General features: G+C 45.1%; 2 protein-coding genes across 2 annotated transcripts; one reads left to right on the top strand and one right to left on the bottom strand.

The window, feature by feature from the left end:
• The first annotated feature begins 5,635 nt into the window (after positions 1-5,635).
• mest (mesoderm specific transcript) lies at positions 5,636-12,684 on the top strand. The gene is made up of 12 exons (XM_062517648.1): positions 5,636-5,795; positions 6,159-6,354; positions 6,441-6,520; positions 6,735-6,812; positions 7,240-7,376; positions 7,818-7,876; positions 8,043-8,083; positions 9,576-9,646; positions 10,238-10,339; positions 10,868-10,944; positions 11,667-11,730; positions 12,128-12,684. Exons 1-12 carry the CDS (start codon positions 5,775-5,777, stop codon positions 12,243-12,245), a joined length of 1,044 nt encoding a protein of 347 aa, XP_062373632.1. The 5' UTR covers positions 5,636-5,774; the 3' UTR covers positions 12,246-12,684.
• Positions 12,685-12,799: 115 nt separating this feature from the next.
• On the bottom strand, positions 12,800-24,095 carry copg2 (COPI coat complex subunit gamma 2). Its single transcript, XM_062517647.1, has 23 exons — positions 23,944-24,095; positions 23,035-23,087; positions 22,860-22,940; positions 22,697-22,768; positions 22,515-22,594; positions 22,281-22,356; positions 21,805-21,897; positions 21,174-21,260; positions 20,805-20,962; positions 20,560-20,693; positions 19,903-19,970; positions 19,558-19,746; positions 18,500-18,595; positions 17,294-17,537; positions 16,706-16,781; positions 16,449-16,552; positions 15,934-16,059; positions 15,584-15,652; positions 14,934-15,245; positions 14,476-14,573; positions 14,170-14,308; positions 13,689-13,787; positions 12,800-13,385 (listed from the first exon to the last, which is right to left on the bottom strand). The coding sequence occupies exons 1-23, from the start codon at positions 23,978-23,980 to the stop codon at positions 13,255-13,257; spliced, it is 2,622 nt and encodes an 873-aa protein (XP_062373631.1). The 5' UTR covers positions 23,981-24,095; the 3' UTR covers positions 12,800-13,254.
• Positions 24,096-24,404: the final 309 nt, after the last annotated feature.

Raw genomic sequence — 24,404 nt, 5'->3', positions numbered from 1 at the left:
GGCTAGTTGTTTGATTTATTTGTCATGCCAATATGGTTATGGTTATGGTTATGGTTATTTAGCAGACGCCTTTGTCCAAAGCGACATACAAATAAATAACAATACAATTAAATAACAGTGAACAATTACAAAAAGGGAGAATAGCAATATTATCAATAAAACAATCAATTAAGCACTAACCTAATGAGAAATAAGTATTCCTAGCATGTAAATGTTGCCAAAATGTCCATCTTGTCCATCTCTTTCGTCTTCGCCTTGACGTTGACAATAATAGCCTATTCACGGAAATGCGGTCTTGTAACCGTAATGAATTCATGAATTAATCTAAGGTTGCCTTTCGAGTATTTCAATATGCTACTGTAATCAAATAGAACTGGCAATTCTGTGACCAATTCTGTATCTATCTATCTATCTATCTATCTATCTATCTATCTTGCTGTCACAGAGCCAGGAAATGGCCGACTGGATGCAGTCAACACTGCAGACAGTCCATGGCCGACTTCCTGAGGAACGCCGTCAATCACAGAAGAAGGCAAGACGAGTTGATGAGCCCTTCGATCAAATCTGCACAAATGTTGCACAAGATGAGGATAAGAGCACTGTCATTACCTCAAGGTATGAATCGCTGTGACATAACATTGATCACTGCAATCAACATTTAGCGTCCATTTGAGCGTCATGGTTTACATTTTTAGCGCTGTGCTTCATGGATTTTAACACCAGGAAACTTTTTCACTACCTACAGGGCTGTGAGCTCAAACCCATCGAGAAGAGGCAAAAGGGATGGTGTGGGCCGAGCACATGCCTATACTGAGAAGCCCAAGGCCATGAACAACAAGAAGGGCACGCAAATGGACAGAGAGAGGCAACAACAAAAAGTTCCTTGTAACCTGGAGACATTTGATTATGCCCAGGACCTGCCAGACAGAGGAAGGTTCAAGATGGCCGACCATGGAGACATCCACCTGCAGTACCAATACGACAGTGACGAAGAGTCCAGGAACTGCTGTGGATGCTGGCTAAGACTGAGGACTCTGCTGAGACTCGGTGAGGGAGGGAGGCAGCGCGAGGAGAGCTTATACAGGATGCGCATGAGGGCCCAGCAAGAGTGGGAGCTGCAGAGACAAATGGAGGTGGAGAGGCAAAAAGAGCTGCAGAGAAAGATGGAGGTGGAGAGGCAAAAAGAGGTGAAGAGGCAACAAAAGGCAGCGCGGCTGCTGGAGATGAGGAGAAAAAGAGAGAAAGAGATGGAGAAAGAGCTGCAAACGCTGAAGCAGGTGGTGCTGCAGAAGTGGGCCAAATCCACCAGTCAACAGACCTGGAGCCTGACCCAGGAAGAGACTGAGGAGTTGCAGAGGCTCCAAGAACAAGAGGGAACGCCTCAAGTTAAGATCCAGAGACGGAAAGATCAGGAGGCCTTGGCTGAAGTGTGGACCCACACGGACAGTGAGGACATCGGTGAGGATGAGAGGGAGCAGCAGCAGAGACTGAGGAAAAACAACAACAAAAAACAAAGGAAGGAGGAAAAACAACAACGGAAGCAGGCAGAGGCAGACAGAACTGCTCAACTGGAGAAAGTGAGCGAGATGGAGAGGCAGAGTGACACTCTAAGATATGAAGAGAGGACGAGAGAGATGGAGAGACTCACTGAGATCGAAATGCACAATATAAAAATGGCAGAGATGGATAGAGTGATAAAGATAGAGAGGGAAAGAGAGAGGGAGCTGGAGGAAGAATGGATCAGGCTGAGAGAGAAGAAGCTAGAAGAGAAGGAACAGGAGTGGTGTGAGAGACAGAAGGCACTGGATAGACAAACTGAAGAGCTAAAGAAGGAGATAAGCCTGGAAAAAGAGAGGAACCGTCAGAGAGAGATGCAGCTTAAAGACATGGAGGAACAATTTGATGAAGAAATGGAGATAGAAGAGGAGAGAATGCAGGAAAAAGAAAGGAAACTGAGAGAGTTTGATGGCGAAACCCAGCAGTGGATGGAAAGATTTTTGGAGAAGGAGCGAATGCTCGAAAAACAGAGAGCAAAGGCTGATAGAGGAGAGGAGGAACTCTTGAGCCGTATTGAACATGAGCAGAAAACTTACACGAAGCCACTGAGACACACTGAACCAAAAATGGGGGGAAAAAGACACAGGCACCTAGATATTGGATCAGAGGAGAGAGACAGACAGGGTGCCATGAGGGGGAGAGAGAAAGAAGAAAGAAGGCTGGAAAATGAGGGTGAGAAAGAAATCCAAAGAGAACAGAAGAGACAGCAAGATCCGAGGGAACAAATGAAGCAAAACTTTGCGGTGGAGAGAGAGACGGAGAAAAAGAGACAAGAGAAAAGACGGAGGGAAAATGAGAAGAAACAGGAGGTAAAGCCAGCGGAAAAACATGACACAAGCCAAGGGATGGACTGGCTGGGAGACACCAGACAAAAACAGGAGAAACTGGATTCAGGAAGTGAAATAATTAAGATTAAGGAAGAAAGAAAACAACAGAGAACAAGAAGAAGAAAGCTCACAGAGGGAAAGGGAAAAACTGAGCAAAACCATGAGGAACTGGAGGATGACTGGCTTGGAGATGTGGGCTGTAAGAAAAGTGTGGACAAAAGGAGTGAGATTAAGAGGAAACATCAACAACGCACAGAGGGGAGGAGACTGGAGCTGATGGAGAAACAAACTGAACCAAATGAAAGCATTGTGGTGAGACCAAGAGGACGACGTGCGGCACAAACAGATGCTGATGAACAAAGACTGACAGAGGTGAATAAAGCAGAAATAAAAGCGGTAAAGAACCTTGGAGATGAGGGAATGGACGGTTTTAAAAATATAAAGCGGAAAACGGTAAAAGGGAGGAAGAATTTCGAAGAGGGACAGCAAGTTATGGAAGAAGAACTATTCATTCAGAAGGAACGAATCCATGTCAAGAAAAACAAGCGAGACGGAGATGGAGAGAGACATGTGGAACAGCACGTAGAGGGAAAGGTAGATGACAGCCTTGGAAATATTGACAAAAATGCTGAAACAGAGATAGTAATGGTTCAAAACAAAAGTGAGGAGAGGAGTGAACGTAGACAAAATCGTCAGAGGAGGTTAAAGAAAACACAAGAACTTGAAAAGCAGCAGAGGCAGGAGGTAGAAATGCAAGTGACTAACACAGAGCTGGTGCCACAGACAGAGGCACGACACAAAGCAATAGAGAGAGAAAAGCAGAAAGAGAGGGAGGAGCAGCTTGAACTGGACAAGCAACAAGTGCTGATGCAACAAACGGAGATGGAGAAAGAGAATGAGATTGCAAAGCAGAAAGCGAAAGACAGAGAGAGCGAAATAGAGATGGAAAAACAGCCTGACATTCAAAAGCAAAAAGAACTTGAAAGACAAAAGGAGAAGGAGAAAGAGAAAGACATGCAGAAAGTGATAGACAGACACAAAAACCTGGAAAAACAGAACCTGCAGCAACAGAGGACGATGATAAAGACCTCAGTCCCTGAAAAGGATAAATGTGTGGAGTCTGAATGGCAAAACGGAACAGAAAAAGGAGCAGTTCCATCCCTTGCAAATGTGAGACGTTCAAGACAGCTGTATCAGCCTGTCGTCCAGTCCACTATTAATCGAAAACTGAAACCCCGCCGTGGGAAGTCCAACAATCCTGAGCGGTCACCTAAGGCTCTGCCTGTTACTGAGCCAACACCTTCCCCAAAACCCACCTGTCAGGTAGAAGATCCCAAGCAGGATGAAAATGCTGTCACGCCATCAGCATCTACCACAGTGAGTGAGAGGATGGAACAGATCTCAGAAACAATTGAACATACAGGTCAGTGGGCACAGGTTGAGGAGGCCGATGAGCCTCAAGTTTGCACAGAAGTTACTGAGCCAGCACCTTCCCCAAAACCCACCTGTCAGGTAGAAGATCCCAAGCAGGATGAAAATGCTGTCATGCCATCAGCATCTACCACGGCGAGTGAGGTACAGGTTGAGGAGGCCGATGAGCCTCAGGTTTGCACAGAAGAGCAGCTGTTCCAGGGCTGCCTGAGTCAGTCGAGTCTCGCGTCCGATGCGAGGGACGAGGAGGAGCAGGCTGACAATGCTTCACTGAGAGGGCTTCACTCAGCTGATGAGGTTTCACCAGCAGAGGAGATGGAGACTAAACAGAAGGACAAGAGTGTGAGGAGGAGAATGCTGGGGTGGGTGAACAAAAAAGTCAAAACCTACTACCACAAAAAAATTGAGAGGACGCATGAGAGAGAAGCAAACGAGGGAGGCGGCATCTACTCTGCATGTAAGATATCCAACATGTTTGTTGTTTCACTTGTGCATCCCTGAAGAATTTGTCTGCAAAGAAATGTAACATGTTCAGAAAGAATCACTGTTCTTTGGTGTAACTAGTAACCTTTTGTTCTCTGTTTAGGGTATCTAGAGGCACCCTATTCCAGAGCAGTGAGGGAGCAGCAAAAGAGAGAGGAACTCCTGATATCAGAGGAGAAACGGCAGCAGATGGAAGAGTCCTGGAAAAAGTGGGAGGCTAAAAGGGCTGAGAAAAAGGAGAAGAAGAAGGCTAAAAAACAAGCATACCAGCAGCAAAAGAAGGACATATATGAAAACATACGACAACGTCACGAACAAAGATTGCAACGAGAGGCTACTCTTAACCAGGTCTGTATTTTGTTATTTTCTTCTTTCTTTTTCAGATGTTAATGTCATAGCTGTGTCAGTTGGTGTTTTAATGCTATAATTATTTATTTATTTATTTATTCATTTCAGTGAGCATGGATGGAAGGCTTTCTGATAAGACAACAACACTATTTTTTCCTGTCACTCGTATATTTCCATATATTGGACTATCGTTCAATCTCCAACAAAGAGCAGTGGCTGCCCAGCTTCAACATCACATGTCCCACCAAGAGCTCTGAACCTCTTCAATCTGGTTTCAGAACCCATAGCACTGAGACCTCCCTCATTGAAATCACGAATGACCTCCTGCTTGCTTGACAGTGGCCTCATCACTATCCTCATCCTCCTTGACCTCCTTGAGCTTTTGATACAGTTTCCCACACCATGCTGCAGACTATTGGGCACAGGGCTTTCTCTGTCAACGCTCCCACACTCTGGGATAATCTCCATGTCCACTCTGCCCCGTCCTGCCCATGTTCAAAAAGCACCTCAAAACATTTATTCTTTAGTTTATTTATTATTTAGTCTTTTGACCCCTAACCGCACATTTTTATTTCCAAACGATTAATGGTTATTCAATAAAAAATATTGCAAGCAATGGGATATTTCTTATCTATAGCTGGTGCAGTGTTGTTGCATAGCCTATTGCTTTTCTAAACTCATTGTTACTTTGTTACTCCAAGTAATTTGCAGCAGTGCCATGTAAGTTCTTTTCACTTTATTTTTGCTTTTCTTTCCATTATTTATTCTATCTTTATATCGATATTAAAATGTAAAATTGATTATTAATCAAAAAGGAAACAAAATGTGAAGTACTGCTTAGACGTGAAAAGTCACAGATAGGTAAGTGTGAGTATTTTCTAGTCAAGATTTACTGGTGGACTCCGCCCACATTCATGATGTCAGATTCGGCAGCTGAGCTAGTTTGCAGATGAGCGCCTTCCTCGTGCAAGTGTAACTGCAAAACACGCCCCGTGAAACGTCATATGGGCTCTCTACCCATGGATGTGCTTCAGTCTCACATATGTTCTGGACGGACTGTAGGTCCGTAAACTCAGACAAACTCTGGCGGACACGACGTTAATAAGTAACCGGGAAGATTAAAGAAGGATGACTCGCCGCGACTCAACCGTACGTGTGTTGCATTTTGCCCCCTAAACGCAATAGAGTTCCACCAAGCTGTCAACTAGACATATCTTAGCTTGCTAGCTGGCTAGCGCAGAGTGGCTTGACATAAACAATCCCTTGTGTATTTACCTTTGGACTTTTACCGTGTTGAGATCAGTAAGATATAGCTAACACGGAAGACATTGAAAACTAGATCGAGTAGCCTTTGCCCCATAACCGCACCCCTGCCACTGTCACCTTTGCACTTGTAGTATGTCTTGCAAGCTAGTTGTTATGATTTACATTTACTAGAATCGATTAGCAAAACGAAACTACGTCCAGGCTGTCTAGACTTCTTTAATTCGCGCTGTTGTCAACTATCTGCAGAGTGACGAGGGCGAGAAAGACTGCGAATCTTCTCGTTGCACCATGAAGGAGTGGTGGTTACATGTGGGCTTGATTTGCGTGCCGCTGGTGGCGGTGTACTTGCATGTCCCACCGCCACAATTGTCTCCAGCATTGCAGACCTGGCGCTCGACTGGAGACCTCTTTGCCTTCAGAGGCAGTCATATATTTTATAGAGGTAAGGACTTTTGGTCATTTTGCTTGAAAGCCAAATGCCTCTGATGATATTTTGCAAGAACTGCTGTTTGCTTTTGTCCATAATAGAGTCTTTTGGAGCTCGTGGAAGTTCTGATGTTATCATACTATTACATGGGTTTCCCACTTCAAGTTTGGATTGGTATAAGGTAAGCATATTATATTACATTGTGTTGTGTTGCAGCGACTCAATGCACTATGGACAATTGAGAATTCAGGAAGCAGTTGCCTTCTTTAGATCAATAAAGTATCTATCTATCTATCTATCTTGAGGATTTGGCCTATAATAATAATAATAATAATAATAATAATAATGATAATAATAATAATAATAATAATGATAACAATTAATTGCATTTGTAGATTTGGGAAGCTTTGAATCAGCGTTTCAACAGGGTGATAGCACTAGACTTCTTGGGTTTTGGCTTCAGTGATAAACCTGTGAGTATACCTTTCCTCTCTTTTACTCAGGACCTGTGCCTGTAAACGGTGTTTGTGGCACTGGCAAATATATTGAAAAAAAGTTAACATAATTAAACACTTTTGTTTATAAACACAGATATAGTATGATGTTAAAAAAATCCTAGTAGTGAGCATTAGGAGTGTGGTTGTGTAACAACAAAGATGGCCTACACTGTCATTTCAAGTGATGAAGTCCAGGAGAGCAGAGCACATAATCATTGACTGTTACCTCTTTAAAGAATGGCCCATCTCCTCAAACACCACAGTGTACAGCCATTGTGTTTAAAAGAGACAGACACATTCGTAGTATAGTTCAAAACTCATGGATATCATAAGTAATGTTACTTTCATACGTGGAGCCAGCACCACAGTAAATCGTCTTCACATTGGCCCTGTTTTGTGACAGAGGCCCCACAGATACTCCATCTTTGAACAAGCAACCATCGTGGAGGCACTGGTCACTCACCTTGGCCTGGCTGACCACAAAATCAATATTCTGTCCCATGACTATGGAGACACTGTAGCACTGGAATTACTCTACAGGTGAGGGCACACTTACACCACACATTGAAGCGAGGCAGGTCAGTGTAAGGGGCCCCAAATGTTGCTTAAGCGCTCCAGAGTACATCTCGAGTGTTTATTCACACAAGTTAAAGCCAACTTGCTTGCAGTTTGACAAATAAACTACCATTCTGTTGATAATGAGTACCACTCCATTTGCTCTGTTTAAACACAATCACAATCTAATCTGCAAAGAAATGTCAAACTCTGTTAACCACCTGCTCAGTCACATGGAAGCCCCATAACTATTCTCCCCAGACTGATTTAGCATGTGGCCATCTGAGATTAGTAGAGTAATAATTGGATAGCATGAAAATGGGATGTGATAGAATACCGTAACATGGTCTGTTTTGATATGGAAGTTGCTCCTTCCCTCTCTGTCCCCGTTCCTCTCCCCAACCCAACCTGTGTCTCTATGTGAAGAAATGACAACAATCGAACAGGACACCTGGCAATTAAAAGTTTATGCCTCTCCAATGGAGGTAAGAGTAATACAAAATAATACAGTCTGTAATATATTGTGATAGTGAGTGTTGAGTTTGTGTCTTGTAGCAATGCTGCCAGTAGTTTATACCACTTCTTATGATCTGGTCCAAGCTCTTTTCACTCTCACAACAGTGTACAGTAAATGTCTCATGTGCTCTGTAGGGATCTTCCCAGAGACGCACCACCCCAGATTTCTGCAGAAGGTGAGTGAGAGGGGCCTACCCTGTGTTTCTCCTCAGGGTCTCCCTCTCAGTCTTCCTGTCAATATTCACTGTCTTTTCCCACTTGAAGGCAAACAGCTTCAATTAAAACTCTAAGCAAAACCAACAACAACAACACAATTTTAATAATCTGTGAAAACGAGGGTCATAACCATGACACAGTTTGGACAGAGTTATGGTCAATTCTGTCCTGATCCTATGAATATCCAAATTAGGCATCCTTCAATTGTACTGTAAGCTGCACGCTGAAAGTCTCGCCAGTTACAGCAACACGTTTTTGTACGGAGCACTGTAAATTACCACTCCACTGAGAGGCCACGAGTGCAGAAGCATATCTTTTTGCTCTGAATCAGCCAACTTGCCTCTCTTCTACCTTTTTTTATTTTCTTAGTTTTTGCACACAGTTATTTAATCCCCTATGGTCACCTGTCTTTGAGTACAAGACTCATTGTGTCGTTATCATGTTGACTGTATGTAGTGACTGAGAAAACATAGGACTACTGGTACCTTGTTTGGATCAGCGTTTGTCAAAGTGACATTTTTTTTCCTGTTCCAGTATTTTATTAGCAAGATTAAATACTGTTTTTCAATAACAACTAACCACAGCCATGTCCTCAAGTGACCTCTTCTACCCCAGAGAACAGTGGTGCAAGCAAAGCTGCCTCTGTTTACTGGCATGTGCCAACTAAGCCACGAGTTGAAATACTTGACAGATGCCCATCGTGTTTGTGGTTTGACGTCAGGATGCGTACTCAGATGCACTGCACCTCGTCATGGTACACTTTGGCCTCTAGTCCATGGCATTGGGCTCATCTGTGCTTCAAGGGACACCCCCAGAAGTTTTGACCACAGGCAGGAACTCTAACAACTGGCCATTGTTTATCGTTTATATGTGAATTTTAGGGTGCCTTTAAGATCTGGCTAGGGACAACAGATGGAAATTAGCTCTTGTAGCTAACTCTGGCTTGTTTACAGCAAGTGACTTGTCTGTTGATTAATGAGCACTGTCCCTATCAAATAAAAAAAAAAAAAAAAAAAAAAAAAAAAAAAAAAAAATCGCACGGATGCAGGCTTGCAGACTTGCAGACTTGCAGTATGAGCAGACAGACGAGCCCCTGCTACTCCTGTCAGTTAAAATCTCGCCAATTGAAGGGGTTTTTAAAGAACTTGGTATTTGATGATACTTGGTTTTCACTGTTCACAGATTATGTCATATTGTTTGTTACACACCGAAGAGAATGGTGTATGGATGAGTGTGGTCTATGTCACGTTACTCACATACATACTACACTTCAATTGGCTCTTATTCACGATCACTCGTAGAATCCAACCCTCATTTTGCGTCCTCTCTTCACGGTTATTGCACCAAGTGAAGCCAGTGGCACTGGCCACACACTCTTTTCCTCTTCTTCACTTTTATTTATTCAGGGAGGGTCAGTGGAGTCTCACTCAAACGTCCCGTCTCTCTCCGCAGGTGCTGAAGGACGGTGGCATCATCAGCCCAGTGCTCACTCGCCTCATGAACTACATGCTCTTCTCTCGAGGGTGAGCGGCTCCCACCTCCACCTCCTTGCACAGGGCAGGCCCTCCGTTATCAGATCTGAGCAGTGTGGAAAACGCTGCCACCTTTGGGCTACCTAAGCGCCTGGGTTGTTTGTTATGTCGCTGTTATCTGCGGAACAAAGAATGTCGTGATGGCAGATAAGTGGACGCAAATGAGGTCAAGCCCATTGAACAGGGCCCTGCTCACGCCTGTGAGATTGCTGCTGCTAAATGTGGACAGACAGAAAGCCTATACTGTATGTATGTATGTAGCCTAGATTATATTTACAATCCCAAATCCATAGGCATCCCTGTGCACAAGCCTATAGTGATTCAGGTGCAGTGGAGGCAGGTACAGTAAACTGTAAGTATAATCCAAGAGTGAAGAATGGAAATCATCGCACACTGATCACTATTTTAAATTATTTATTTGGAGTGAGCAACGTGTTTCGCTAGGCGGCTTCATCAGGTTCGCTCTCCTTTCTAGACTGTTATTGTTTTTTAAGAGGCGTTTGGGTGGCGAAGGCTGCTACTGTGAGCTCTATGTGCAGCCACAGCAGTGAACTGATGGAGTGTCCACCTCTCTGATTCCAGCATAGGAGAGGTGTTTGGGCCCTTCACCCAGCCCTCAGATGCCGAGTACTGGGACATGTGGACGGGCATCCGCTTCAAGGATGGGAATCTCGTCATGGACAGGTACTGTAGGCGTTTGGGAGTGGAGCTTGGTTGCATATACAGTATAATCATCAGCATGTACAGTACAGTAGGTCTTTGTTGTAAATGACAAAGAGGGAGAAGATTAGGACTAGAGAAGAATAGAGAAGGCATTTACTGGTTTTTCTAACATAATCATCCTATTAGGAGATTAAATTGCCTTAAAAGTTCCAAATTTCAATTCATTTTTTTGACCTTTGAAAGGGGATGGGGAAAGAAGCAGCATGTATTCTTGTCCAATTGTTTGTGAGTGGGTTTGAGAATGAAAGGCAGTCTTGGTTTGTGGTGGTTTTGCCTGAATCCAAAAGATGCACTGGTCCTCAAAAGCCTATCTCACTCTACTTCATCAGCGCCATCAGTGTGGGTGGCAACAGATTCTGTAAACTCAACACTGATCCCAGATCCTACACCAGCGCTCCGAGACTCTGTCCTTCTCATTTATTGCTCATTAACACATTATGTTACTGTTATTGTCTCTCGAGAATTGATCATTGGCTTCTCTCTCCCCAGTATCCTGCAGTACATTAACCAGAGACTCAAACACCGAGACCGATGGGTGGGGGCTCTCACGTCAACACACGTCCCTGGTAAGACCACAGAACATACTGTATCTACAGGGCTGGGCTGAACTTTGGGGTACCCTCACGTCTAGAGTGATGTCTCTAATCCAGGTGACCTGATCATACGTTACAGACTGCAGATGTTCATTTCTGCTTGACTGTGCAGTTCTCTCCATGTGTTTGCATTGCCTTTACCCTTTTTGCCCCCTTACAGCCTTTGTGATTATGTTCATTTGGCTCATTACTCTCAATTACTGGAGATGTATTACTGTTGAGTGTTGACCTGTGTCTGTCACAGACACCCACAGTTTATGAATCAGTCACAAGAGCAGTCACTTGTGAGCTTTAGCAAACCATAGTGAACGACGTACTCAGGGTGCTGCGTTTCCTCAAACTGTTCAAGAGTGCTGGAGTGATTCATTGAAAGTAAGCTGCTTAGCAGCAGGTAATCTCCCTTGAGCCTATTACCCCATATGTGGCCTGGTGACTTAACCACTGGGGCACTTTTTGCGGGTCTTTTTAGTTTACGGATATATACCCGGTGTGCATATTTATGCATTCTAGACAAGAATGCAGGGCTTGTGTTGTGACCCACATGGAGGTGTAACGTCATCTAGCGTCACGCAGTAGGCTAATTTTAAATTGACCTAATGCTTCCAAGTGTATTTACAGTATTTCACCATGCAAAGAACTTTCTAGAAACCGCCTCTGCTGTGCTCATGTATGTCAATCCAACTTCTGTCCTCCAGTTCACATGATCTACGGGCCACTGGATCCAGTCAACCCCCACCCCGAGTTCATCCGGCACTACCAGTGAGTTCATCCTCGCAGACTAATCCTCACCTTCCCCCTCCTCCACCTCCACCTCCGGCCTCCTCAGCACTTATTTATCTCCCTTCTCAACATTTTCCTCCAATGAACCCTGTAGACAGGGCTTAAACAAAAGGTTTTCTCTCTCTGCTAACGTGGGGGATTATGTGTTGAGGAGGACGTGGTCTTTAAAAGAACGACATGTCCGAGTGTTCGAGTCACATTAAATACACTACGAATAAAAAATAAATGATAGACTGTGAGAGACTTACATCTGTGAGCGTCTTTTATCAAGGTGCTCTCTTGAAATTCACGGTACTAACCTACATAAAGAACTTTATTTAATGTGGAATGCCTTTCAAAACTTGTATCTGAGCACAGCTTCTCTTTCTCTGTTTAGGAAGTTGGTTCAGAGATCCACTGTGTCGGTCCTGGACGAGCACATCAGCCACTACCCGCAACTAGAGGACCCCACGGGCTTCATGAACGCCTATCTCAACTTCATCAACTCCTTTTGAGAGTCGGGACTATTAAGCCACGAGTGGATTGGACTCCGACAGACTCCTGTACTGTGCAAATCCTCTGGTTTGCTTTGCTGGAAATGCAGACAGCTGCAGTGGACGTTAAGCCCACCAACAATGAAGCCACACGGTGCTTTCAGTGGCTAACACAGACATCTCACTAGCTGGGTGATATCACAGCTGGCAATTATGCAAATGTTTTCACAGTAGGCCAGGAGACTTATTTTTTTAACCGTGAAATGAATGTGAAGGCCTTCTAACCGAACATGAGTAACTAATGGGGCAATAGTGCATGTGGCGTTACCATAATTATACTGAATAAGGATGGGCAGCTCAGGCAAGCTCACTTGTGTTCCCTAACAGCATGTACGCCCAATGTCATGTGGCTAACGTACAAATCTGTTGATGCCTTTTATTAAAACTTATTTTTTAAAAATGTGATTTTCAAGAGCTTTAAACTAAAACTGTAGAGTACCTCTAGACAATGTTTCCCATTTCATAATGTTACCTATTTCGTAACCTATTTCGTCACACACTCAGATTATATGATCCCTTGTTCATCATTTATTTGTGTTAATATATGAAAATGAAGAGGCATCACAACCCACAATGAAGACCACATTCTGCTGGAGAGCGAACAGGAATCCAAGATACACCGCAGGACGAACATAAACAGGAGATAGAAAGGCAATACATCGATCATTTGTGAGGCATTGAAAATAACTCTGTGGGCCACACACAAGCAAGTTTTTTTCCTTCCGTTTCAGTCGGACTTGATTAGAACTTGACAATCTTTCCACCCCACTGGCTCTCCTTCTGTAGTAGATAGCGCTGAAATAGTTGGCTGTGATGGCGAGGGGGCGAGGGGGCGAGGAGGGGGTAGTGAGTGATGGAGGATAAGAGTCCTTAAAAGCACAACTGACTAAATCGCTCTCTGGGTGGAGAAGGAAAAACAAAACGATCCTCGTCCTCGTCCCGGTCGTGTCGTCTGGTCTGGTCTGGCCGTCTAGCCCACCGAGGCCAAGATGACGTCCACGGCCGTCTCCTCGCTGCTCCTGACCGTCACCTGCATGGTCACGCCATCTGCCAGCGCCAGACGAGCGCGCACCAGCACGTCATGACCGCCGCGGAACACACCTGCCAACGGAAAAGCACACACACAGAGACACACACACACAGAGACACACACACACAGAGACACACACACACAGAGACACACACACACAGAGACACACACACACAGAGACACACACACACACACACACACACACACACACACACATCAGAGGCCAGAACAGACGAGTGTCTACAATATGCACTGCAAAGAGAGTGGTTCAACAAAATGACATTTTCTAAATAGTAGAATACAACATTTACAAATGTTTCCTTGACATGGATAGGGGGATGAAAAAAGGGGAAGATGCCAGTGTATTTCCTCACCTCCGAGGAACAGCACGTGCGAGTTCTTGTTCTCTGGGACTTTGTCGGAGCGCTCACACGGCTGCATGCCCAGGAAGCTGATGATGTTGTTGACGGCCTCTGTGGAGACAAACGTGCAGACAGAGTGAGTTTTGAGGTCTATTGGCCACCCTGTTGATTGCTAGTTTGGACACTACAAGTCCACACATGCTACAATCGCCAAGTGGCAGATTACAAGGACAATCACGTTTTCACAGTCCACTACAGACAAAAGTGCCCCTTAAATCAACCAGCCAGAGTAAAGTTGAGAGATGAGGCATCCTTGAAAACATATCACAAACTCTATAAAATACAATAAAACTATCATAGTCCTATACTGGTAGTTGATCTTGATAATATATTCAGGGACCCATCGTTAAAAGCACACTCTATTGTTTATTGTTAAATGACTGTGTATTGACTAGAGTATTACTAAGATATATACTGTAGATGTGTTACGTACCATCCAGTGTTCGTACGGAGGCCAGCGCAAACGTCTCCTCTTTCTCAAAGTCATCGCCCACCTCCTCCCAGGCGGCGCCGAAGTTGGGCTTTAAAACCCTCTGGATGTGGTCTGCCACCGTCACCTCCAGATCCTCCAACTAGCAGGGAGGTAGAAAAGGAAAGGAGGAAAAGAGGAAATGAAAATGGAGTGAATGAGAAAAAAGAGGAGAAGTTAGAGGTTAGCTTCCACCCGTTTTGGTATGGACTAATTGCGTGTTCACTCTGATGGCCGAGACGGCGTCAGTGCTGCTGATCTGGCACGTACCACATACTCGTCGTCGTAACCGTCGTCATCTGGCTCTCCTGTGTTGGGGTCACAGTCACGCACCAGGTACTTCAAAGTGCAGCTGAACGTACAAGAAACTAGAGAGAGAGAAGCAGGATACTCAATTCACATGACACATCCTTTGAATATGACATTTCAAGGAGGAGTAGACCTCAAAACAATTGATCTAGCCATATTAACACTCTTTCACTCCAATAAAACCAACACACACTCTTTCACACCAATAAAACCAACACACACTCTTTCACACCAATAAAACCAACACACACTCTTTCACTCCAATAACACACACACACTCTTTCACTCCAAATAAACCAACATAACACACTCCTTCACTCCAATAAAACCCACACACACTCCTTCACTCCAATAAAACCTCCACGCACACCCACACACACACACACACACTCTCTCTCTCTCTAACACTGTAGTCTGACCTGCGGTGGGGTCGTCCTCGGGCAGGCGCACCAGCGTGTAGCAGGAGCCGGGCTGGCTGTAGGGCAGGTTGGCGGCGGGCACGTAGTGCAGCACCTCGTAGGCCTCCGAGGGCTCCATCTGCACCATGACGCGCTGCAGCAGCTGGTCGTTGAGCGTGTTGGTGCAGTCGAACTGGAACACCATGTGGCCGGCGAAGGTGTGCTTGATGCAGCGCACCACGTACTCCGTCTCCGCCTCCGTCAGCTGCACCGGCTCCGACGACTTGAAGAGCGGCCCCAGGCCCTGGAACTCGGCGATGCCCGACAGTTGCTCTGTGGTCGGGGGGGGGGGGGGGGGGGGCAGAATGGAGGGGGGAGGCAAGAAAGGAGGACATGAGAATGTGAGAGAAGACCAAAGATGGAGCACACCAGAATATGTGGTGTATTAAAAATATGATATAATATATTGAACATATTTATATAATTACACATTATGGAATCATGAGCAATGAGGAACCAAGAACATCTCCATGAGGCTTTCCAACAACACTGGAGCTGTTTCTGTTGTTGTTCTAATACTATTAAGTACTACTAAATACGACTGAAAGCAGTAGCTTACTCCGAACTGTTGCATTAACTAAAGCTTATCAAGTTGTGGGGAGGGAGCCAACCTTGGTAGATGTCCTGCCGCGACGGGGCCAACTTCTCAGGAAGCTTGCTGGTGGCAACTGGTGCGATTTCTGGAAAACAAACCCCAACATGTCATTTTGAAGCACGCAGAGCATATCTGCCAAATGTTTTACTTAATCACAACTTGGGTAACAACAAACAATTTCCAGACACACTAGAAACTCTTTGTAAATCCTGCTTGTCGTGGTGCCAAAGAACAACATGGCTCAACACCAGTGCTTTTCAGCTAGGGTGTACTAGAGGTTGAATCGTTTTGAAGAGATTTCACCAAATTTAGCACAGCGCAAGTTCAACCCTGCACCTGACGACGTCTTTTCGACCGAGGGCCTACCTGTCTTCTGTTCGGAGATGGGCTGTGTTGCCAGGGGCACCGTCTTCATGTCGAACGGCTTCTCCGCTGGCTCCAGGGTGTACTGGTGCAGAGACTTCTCCAGGCCGGGCACGGACACCGAGAGCCCTGTGAGGAGGAGGAACAGCCCAATGAGACGAGGACACCGAGTACCATCCACAGGACAATAACAGGCCACACAAAGGCCAGTTTACATCGACAACATGAGCCCATACTCCAGAGGACATGGCCCAGATCAAGAAATGACAACAATCAACACATACACATAACTACTGTACACAAGAACTCCTAAAACTCCTAGTCTTGGTTTCTTTCAACAATTTAAAAGGCACCATATAGACAGTGGAAGATGTGCATTCAGTGTAAAAGTGTACAGATGTTTTGATTGTTATGACACCTCACATTGAATCTACACACAGCTAACTTCTATCAGGGCCCAGAGCGCCTGGGTGTGGTCTGGACACCTGTGGAGGTGTTGGGCAATACGAGGGGCTCACCGTTAAAGATGTAGGCAGCATTCAGGGCCTTCTGCTTCTGCTGCAGCACGTTCATGTAGAAGGTGGCTCTGTCTCTCACCTCGTCATCGCTGTCCATCATACACCTGCACACACACAGAGAGAAGTGAGACACACCTAACACAGATACACTTCCTTTCCCCTCTAACATGTGAGTCATTCCAAAATATGTAAAACATGATGACAGAATGAGATATGAGAAGTGACATATGAGATTCCAATGGGAAGGGGAGTCGTACCTCTGCATCAACACCAGCACGCTTGGTAGCAGGTCGTCGTTTTGGGCACCGAATTTGGCCAGAGCACTTACTGCAGCTGGAGAAGACACACAAACACAGAGCAGTTACAACCTGCACAGAGCTGCCTTTCAAATCAGCAGTGTATGTGTGCCCAGCCAAGAGCACATAGCAAATGTGCATGTGTGTGTGTGTGTGTGTGTATGTGTGTGTGTGCGCACAAGAGGAGATATTCAAAAACCCAAGTAACAACTACCAGGAAACCCTTTGATGCCACACAACAACAAAGGTATGGAAGGATGAAACAACAGCAAAACCACCCCAAGGTGTGAGAGGCTTTGTTGGCGATTAGCTAAAGCAGATGGAGGGGGTGCGACCACAGGGCACAAAGTGTGGCTTTAGTCCCGCTTTAGTGGCCTGATCAAAATGCATCTAACACTCTTGTCTTAAGCCCCAATATTCTGTAAGGGGTTGACGATTGTGTCTTTTTGCATATGTACAGTGGGGGGGGACATGTATTTGATACCATGCTAAAGATGAGTTCAGTGAAAAGTGTGTGTGTGTGTGTGTGTGTGTGTGCGCCTCTCTCACCAGCGCGGACAGCTTCGCTCTCCAGCACGACGCGGTTGAAGATGAAGCGGATGTACTTGGAGGGCGAGGGCGTGCGCGGGCCCTCCTTGCCCAGCAGGTGCAGGATCTTGGTGGCCAGCACCGTGTGCTCGCAGTCCTCGATGAACTCGCACAGGTGCGCCAGCCCCGTCTCCTTGCTCTCCGGGTTCTCCTCGATGATGCTGATGATGCAGTCCACGATGGCCCGCTTGTACTCGAAACCACCCTGCAGTGCACACACAGCCATGTTGGGTCACCAGAGTGAGGGTTTTCCATCAACCCTACACACAAAGCCATGTTGGGTCACCAGAGTAAGGCTTTTCCATCAACCCTACACACAAAGCCATGTTGGCTCACCAGAGTGAGGTTTTTCCATCAACCCTACACACACAGCCATGTTGGCTCACCAGAGTGAGGCTTTTCCATCAACCCTACACACAAAGCCATGTTGGCTCACCAGAGTGAGGTTTTTCCATCAACCCTACACACAAAGCCACGTTGGGTCACCAGAGTAAGGCTTTTCCATCAACATCTCCATGTATTTAAATGTGGAATGCAAATGTAAAATATATATACAGTACGCATGAATACACATTTAACATGAGTATTTATGTCGCTTTGGACAAAGGTGTCTGCTAAGCAACCATAACCATAACATAAATATCATGGAATAGACAGGGTCCATAGACAGATAATATACTTATAATATATCATGACACAACATATATTCATGTAAGCGTCTCTAGTGAAAACGTGCCTATTGCAGCATGGAGCATGTTGATGCTAAATTATCTGTTGAACACATTGGTATTGTTTGGTGGATTACGCTGTGAACAGCACAGTGCAGTTCAAATCCCTTGCATGAGTGAGTGGCCATGTTGTGCAAGTGGCAGCACAGAGGCCCCCTTCAGGTGCTTCACACAGCCTGCATTGGCCAACACGTGTTGGTTATAACGCGCTCGCCGCCCTGCTCACCTGGTCTGACACAGTGGGGCCTGTGCTTCATATTAGTGCTATTAGCTCGCTGCTCCGTGGGCTAAAATGTTGCCGAATTAACGGGATGAACGTAGATTAAGCAGCGATTAACATTTAACTAAAGCCACTGAGGAAGGAGGGGTGTGTGTGTATGCGAGCCCACTACCCCACACACACACACACACACACACAGGTACATAAAAACACACTTACGTCATCTCGGAGCATGTTGGACAGGAAGTTCATCATGACGCTGTGCTTGCGGGGGTACTTCTGGCACAGGGCACTGATGGCCTGGACCACCACCACCTACACACACACACACACAACAACACAACTTAGACCAGCACAAAAATACGCTCGAGTCACCTCAGCTTACACATATATACTGAAGTGGTTGTTAATGTGCGGACATCAAGATGTGCCTCTTAAGCATGAGTGTTTGATATGAGAGTGTATGAGTAAGAAAATGGGAACATGTTTATGATTATGATGGCTGTTTAGGATTCTGTATCGACTCCAAACAATGACTACACCATTGCCTCGAAGCCGGCGTGAACCTTTCGAAGTTTTGCATCGCTCATCACCAAAACTCCACAGACTACCGTGCTGAATGTCAAATTATTTGTTTGGCCATTTCTTGCTTACTGTGCCTTGAGAAACAGACATAGCACACTCATTACTGCAACCAGAAAATAAGTCTGAGGTGATTTGAGGTGACTGACTAAGAGTCTGTTCAACATCAGCTGGATTCAAAGCCTTGAGTGAGACGTCCGACCCCCAGAGAGGATGAGTAAGTCTTCCCAACACAGCGGACGCCGTCAGCGGGAAGCGATCCGAGACGGCAGGAGCAGTGAGGAGGTCAAGAGGACTGGGGCCGGCCCCAGCTGTGGCGTGACTGGCTGGGGCACCTGCACCGCACGCCGGCGACCCAGGTTCGATTCCCGCCCCGTGGTCCTTTCCGGATCCCATCCTACTCTCTCTCTCCCACTCGTTTCCTGTCACCCTAAAACTGTCCTGTCTGATTAAAGGCATAAAAGCCCAAAAAGATATCTTTAAGGGGACCGGGCTTCGAGGCGCTCCGGGCGGCTCACCTTGAACTCGTCGGAGATCTCGGAGACGAAGGAGGAGAGAGGAGGTCAAGAGGACTCACCTTGAACTCGTCGGAGATCTCGGAGACGAAGGAGGAGAGAGGAGGTCAAGAGGACTCACCTTGAACTCGTCGGAGATCTCGGAGACGAAGGAGGAGAGAGGAGGTCAAGAGGACTCACCTTGAACTCGTCGGAGATCTCGGAGACGAAGGAGGAGATCTGCTTCATGAGGCGGTCCACGCTGCTCTCGCTGCCCGTCTTGAGCAGCGTGGTGATGGCCAGCGTGGCGATGCTGCGGTTGGAGTCCGTGATCAGGTTCTCCAGGTCCAGGTTGCAGGCCGTCACCGCAGATGGGTGCTTCATCGCCACCTAGTGGTCACAACGCAAAAGTACATTTATTATTGTGAGCAATGTTTACATCAATCCTTTTTCAACCTACAGCTTTAAAAAGACTTTATAACAGCACAAATGAGAATCATTTCCACATAAACAAGTAGGCATTTTTACATACGTATAGTGACCTACCTTGTTGAGGGTCCTGACTGCAGCATAGCGCAATGCAGCCTTGGGGGAACTGCAGAAGAGCTGGAGCACTGTAGAGGGAAGAAAAACACACACATCATCAGAATCAGAATCAGCTTTATTTGACAAGGGTTCCGTAAACAAACTCCCAAAATTTGACTCCGGTTAACTTTGCTCTCAAAGTACAACAACACTCAAACAAATAAAAAATAATAAAAAACAGAACTGTAAGACTAGAATGAAGGGCAGTAGAATATGGCTATGTATAAGAATAAAAGTATGTACATTTGCAAATAAATAGACACTGTGGGTAGGATAGGGTATGAGGTGGGAGACATGACCAATGCAGCTGGGAAAGAGAGATGGAAGGTATGGAGTGCCACCTGAACAGTACCAACAGGTACAGTGGTAAAGCAGAGAGTCCAGCCCAGAAGGTGAGAACCAGGGAGCAGGTCTACATGGCTCAATGGTGTTTTTTTGCCCCCAACGGCACCTTCCAGGCAGCACAGCCTAATAGGCACTACCTTTACCCTATTCCTAACCCTATCCCCCTCAGCCCTCATCCTACCCCTAAACTGAGGGGAGTAGTGCCTTAAAAGGTACCATTGAGGGCAAATAATACCAAAGACCGGTCTGCGTCTACATGACACCTGTTCTTACCTGATACAGCGGGGGCGAGCTCCCTGGCAGTGCAGTTTGGCATGTGGACAATGGCAGAGGCGGCTTCATACACCACCATCTCATGCTTGTTCCTCAGGCAGCTCTCAATGAAGTCAAACAGCGGACTGTCGTGACTGTCAAAAAACACACAGACAAACAGCAATGAGACAATGACACAACAACGTAAGCAACTCTATTTACAGTATGCTTCAATAGCACAAGATTGGTGCGAGACTGATACCCACCCTCCCTCACTCTCCTCCAGGAGCCTGCTGGCGATGCGAATAAGCATGCAGTAGGCAAAGGGAGACTTGAGGCCTGATTTGGTGAACTTGTTGAGCATCTTGGAGACAGCCAGGCGGTCGTTCTTCCTCAGGTGGTAGAGAAGGCCCAGGGCGTGGTACTAGGAGACCAGATCATGGAGACCATTAACACCAACATTAAGTTTGAGCACCACAACAGGCTGCACTGCCCACAGATGGACATACAGTAGTTTTGTGTACAGTGTGTGTGTGTGTTTATGTGTGTGTGTGTGTGTGTGTGTGTGTGTGTGTGTGTGTGTGTGTGTGTGTATACTGTATGTGTGTGTGTGTACGTTGGAACAGTTCTCTTACCTGGACCATGATGTTATCGCTGGAGGCGGCCTCCTGAGCTTCGTTGACCCAGCGTTTCACCACATCATAGCTCATCTTCACCATGTGCTGTAGGGGTGGGAATTGGCAAACGTGACGATTCAATGCGACATTTGTACCACACTATGATATTATTGCGATTCGATTCTGCGATATGTTGCAATTCATGGTCTCCCATATTATTCAAAGGCATTACAAAAAATAATAAAATTAAGACTGTTCAACTGACTTCAAATGAGTTCAACAAAATTATCTTCTACACTTTAACTGAAGTGCAAAAACTTAGAAGGAGGGTAGTGCAAAATCATGCATGGTGCATGTCAAAGTCCTTACTATTCACTTTTTGTTAAAAACCAAAATACACCCACACTTTTCGATGTGAAAGCAGACAGAGCGTTGTGTATAACAGATTGTGATTGTGAAACCATTTTTATTTAAAGTTGCTGTTGAATGCACAACAACAAAAGGCCACAACTAGCGCCAACTTGTGGGTGCTATAAGCCAATTTGATGTTATCAGAGTAAACCCAACTCAAAAGTGAAATAGATCATTAAATAGTGTAATAATATACACTGCCCTCAATCAATCTTAAAGCATGAAGCATAAAGCTTACCAGAGAGGAGACCAATGCTGAACTGGACACGCTGGACACCTTGTCAACAATAGCCTGCTTCATGTACCTCTCAATGCCCTGCAGCATGGTAGTCTGTTGTCAAAGAAGCACATAAACACAAACATTAACGTTTCCACAAAATGTAGTTTACAGCAGATCAGAATTAGGTCCAAACAGATGAAGGTGCAGCTGTGTGTTTCCTGCAGCTGTGTGTATACATGTAGGTAAACAGCTGCCCAACAGCTTCTTTAAAGGAGTCACAGCATGGACACAAAACAAGTTTGCCGTGGAACAAAGACACTGTACAAAGACAAAGTACATTGAATTGATTGAATTTCCCCTTGGGGATCAATAAAGTATCTATCTATCTATCTATCTATCTATCTATCTATCTACATTTGGTCTTCAGCTAATCTGAATGCAACAGACAGTGGACTAACAGCTGGGGGAAGCTACATGAGAGCAAGAAGACTCACGTCAGTGATCCTGCAGAGAGCTCTGATGGCAGGGCCCCTGTACACGTCCTCCTTCCCAGTCATGTCCTTGGTCAGACTGCAGGACACACACACACACACACACACCAATGTTCTCAGACATGGTACCAGTTCTGCTTAGATCATGGTTAATGCTGACATGTGTGCGAGTAGCAACCCATGAAAACAAACAAACATATGGGAAAGGAAAAACGGAATAAAAAATAAACTCCTGACCTGCTGGTCACAATGATGACATCCTCAGAAATGTTGGCCATCTCCTTGATTGTCAGGTAGCACATCCTTCTGAGTGTTTGCTGGTAGATGAAAAAATAGTTTATGTAAGTGCATGGGGTATTATAACAAATACTAGACTGTTAAGTAATTGAGGTGTATGTATTTTAAGGCAAAATTCCTACATCATTGGATTGGAAGAGTCTCGTCATGGCAAAGAATGCCTCAGTAGCCTCAGTCGTTCCAAAATGCTCCCCCTACAAATTGAAATAGTGTTACATCCATCAAATTTGTATGCATCAAATTAAACTTTGTGAATAAAGGGCAAGACCAAATCAAATCCTCAACCTGATTAAGGAGGTAGATTATTTTGGTGAGGATGTGGAGACATCTTCGCGGGTTGATGGGGGTCTCGTTGAAAATACGAGCCTACAAGAAAGAAAATAAGGAAATATCACCAAAACTGAGCAGACAAAATGATCAGCCATCAATAACCGGTGGCAATATAGCAATGTGTATGTACCTCCTGCAACACGGCACTCTTCTCCAAGTGCTGAAATGGATTGGAGCCACTTCCTACAACACGTGAAAAGAATTAGGTCTTTATTTTCACTTAAAATGACACAGCATTAACACACCAAGTGTAAGAAATACAAGTTCAGTACAACTGGGTAGGCAGCGCACTATTTGCACGGTGCAGCTGTCAACGTCATCCTAACAGCTATCGTTAGGGTAGTGTCATGATGACTACAAAATAGGTAAACCACTAGCTAATACATCCTCAGAACAAAGATAACTCTGTATATTTACTGCATTACTTGACCGATGAAAAGAGGAGGATTCGTTTGTAGTATAGGTTGTAGTAAGGGCTCTTCTTCCCAGATACAACAACATGAGACTTCCGTATTGATAGTTATGGCTAATCTTACGACTTCTTCTTGTACTAACATCAATATATACTTAGCAATCAACATTAGTTGTGAGACAGGCGAATAACACCATTTCTATTATCTTCTGCATTACGTCAATGAAGTATTATTCCCTTAGATTAATATGATTCCCTTACATTTATTCGCAAGGTAATCCAAGCAGCTAACAAACGCTAGCTAACTTTGACTTATGTTTGCTCATTGATCAGTTAGCTCACCGGAGAGCAATGCCACACGGCTGAGCTGTAAGAAAGTCTGTTTGGACATGCTTTGCTCGAAATGCATTAAGAAATACATTAACTTATTGTCAACGTCTAACTCAGAGCGGTCTAACTCCAAGTGATTTAATTGTCGAGGCCTGCAACCTTTTTTCAGTGATGGCCTAGCTAGCAAACGCAGCTAACGTTATCTGAGCTGAATTTAGAGCTTCTGCTAACTTCGCGGTAGGCAGCGAACATAACTAAACGTATACAGCCACCCTGATAAATACACAAATAACTTACCTGACTCCTCATCCTTCTTGTCAAATTTCTTAATCATTATGCGGAATGTTTTGAGTAACCAGTGGTCTTCCTGTGTACTCCTTCAGATCATAGGTCTGGACTTCCACGTCGTCAGCTGGGACAGCTAAATTTTTGCTACACGTCGACGAATTCAACGTCACTACGTCACAGCGTGCCGTAATTTCTTCTTGCAGCCAGTGCATGAACGGGAACTCCGTGTAGTGCCCTATATGTGGAGAGTATCGCCAACTCAAATCATGGGCGCCATCTTTACTACCGGAAGTGACGTCCGTCTCAATGATGGTCAATAGGGCGAATATGACATGTTGAAACAAATAGCTTAACATCGTCATAAACAAGCCTATAAATGTTATAATGTGCATCACTATCCATTAAGATGTTAATGCTGTTGCAAATACGCTGCATTATACATTTTGAAAAAATTAGCAAAGACCAGATAA

Source organism: Sardina pilchardus, chromosome 17, assembly GCF_963854185.1.
Source record: "Sardina pilchardus chromosome 17, fSarPil1.1, whole genome shotgun sequence".
In the NCBI taxonomy this organism is placed as follows: Eukaryota; Metazoa; Chordata; class Actinopteri; order Clupeiformes; family Clupeidae; genus Sardina; species Sardina pilchardus.
Note: the sequence above shows the minus strand (reverse complement) of the source record. Positions and strands in the feature narration are given on the sequence as shown.

Bases quoted from the DNA above. Each gene is read 5' to 3' on its own strand.
- copg2 (XM_062517647.1), bottom strand. From the start codon at position 23,980: ATGATTAAGAAATTTGACAAGAAGGATGAGGAGTCAG. The intron at 21,898-22,280 runs GTGAGTCTTCTT...CTTTGACAACAG, and splicing joins CTCTCTGCAGGATCACTGAC to ACTACCATGCTGCAGGGCAT. The intron at 15,246-15,583 runs GTTGGCTCCCTC...CCCCGACCACAG, and splicing joins GCGGCAGGACATCTACCAAG to AGCAACTGTCGGGCATCGCC.
- mest (XM_062517648.1), top strand. From the start codon at position 5,775: ATGACTCGCCGCGACTCAACC. The intron at 6,813-7,239 runs GTGAGTATACCT...GTTTTGTGACAG, and splicing joins TTGGCTTCAGTGATAAACCT to AGGCCCCACAGATACTCCAT. The intron at 9,647-10,237 runs GTGAGCGGCTCC...CTCTGATTCCAG, and splicing joins TACATGCTCTTCTCTCGAGG to CATAGGAGAGGTGTTTGGGC.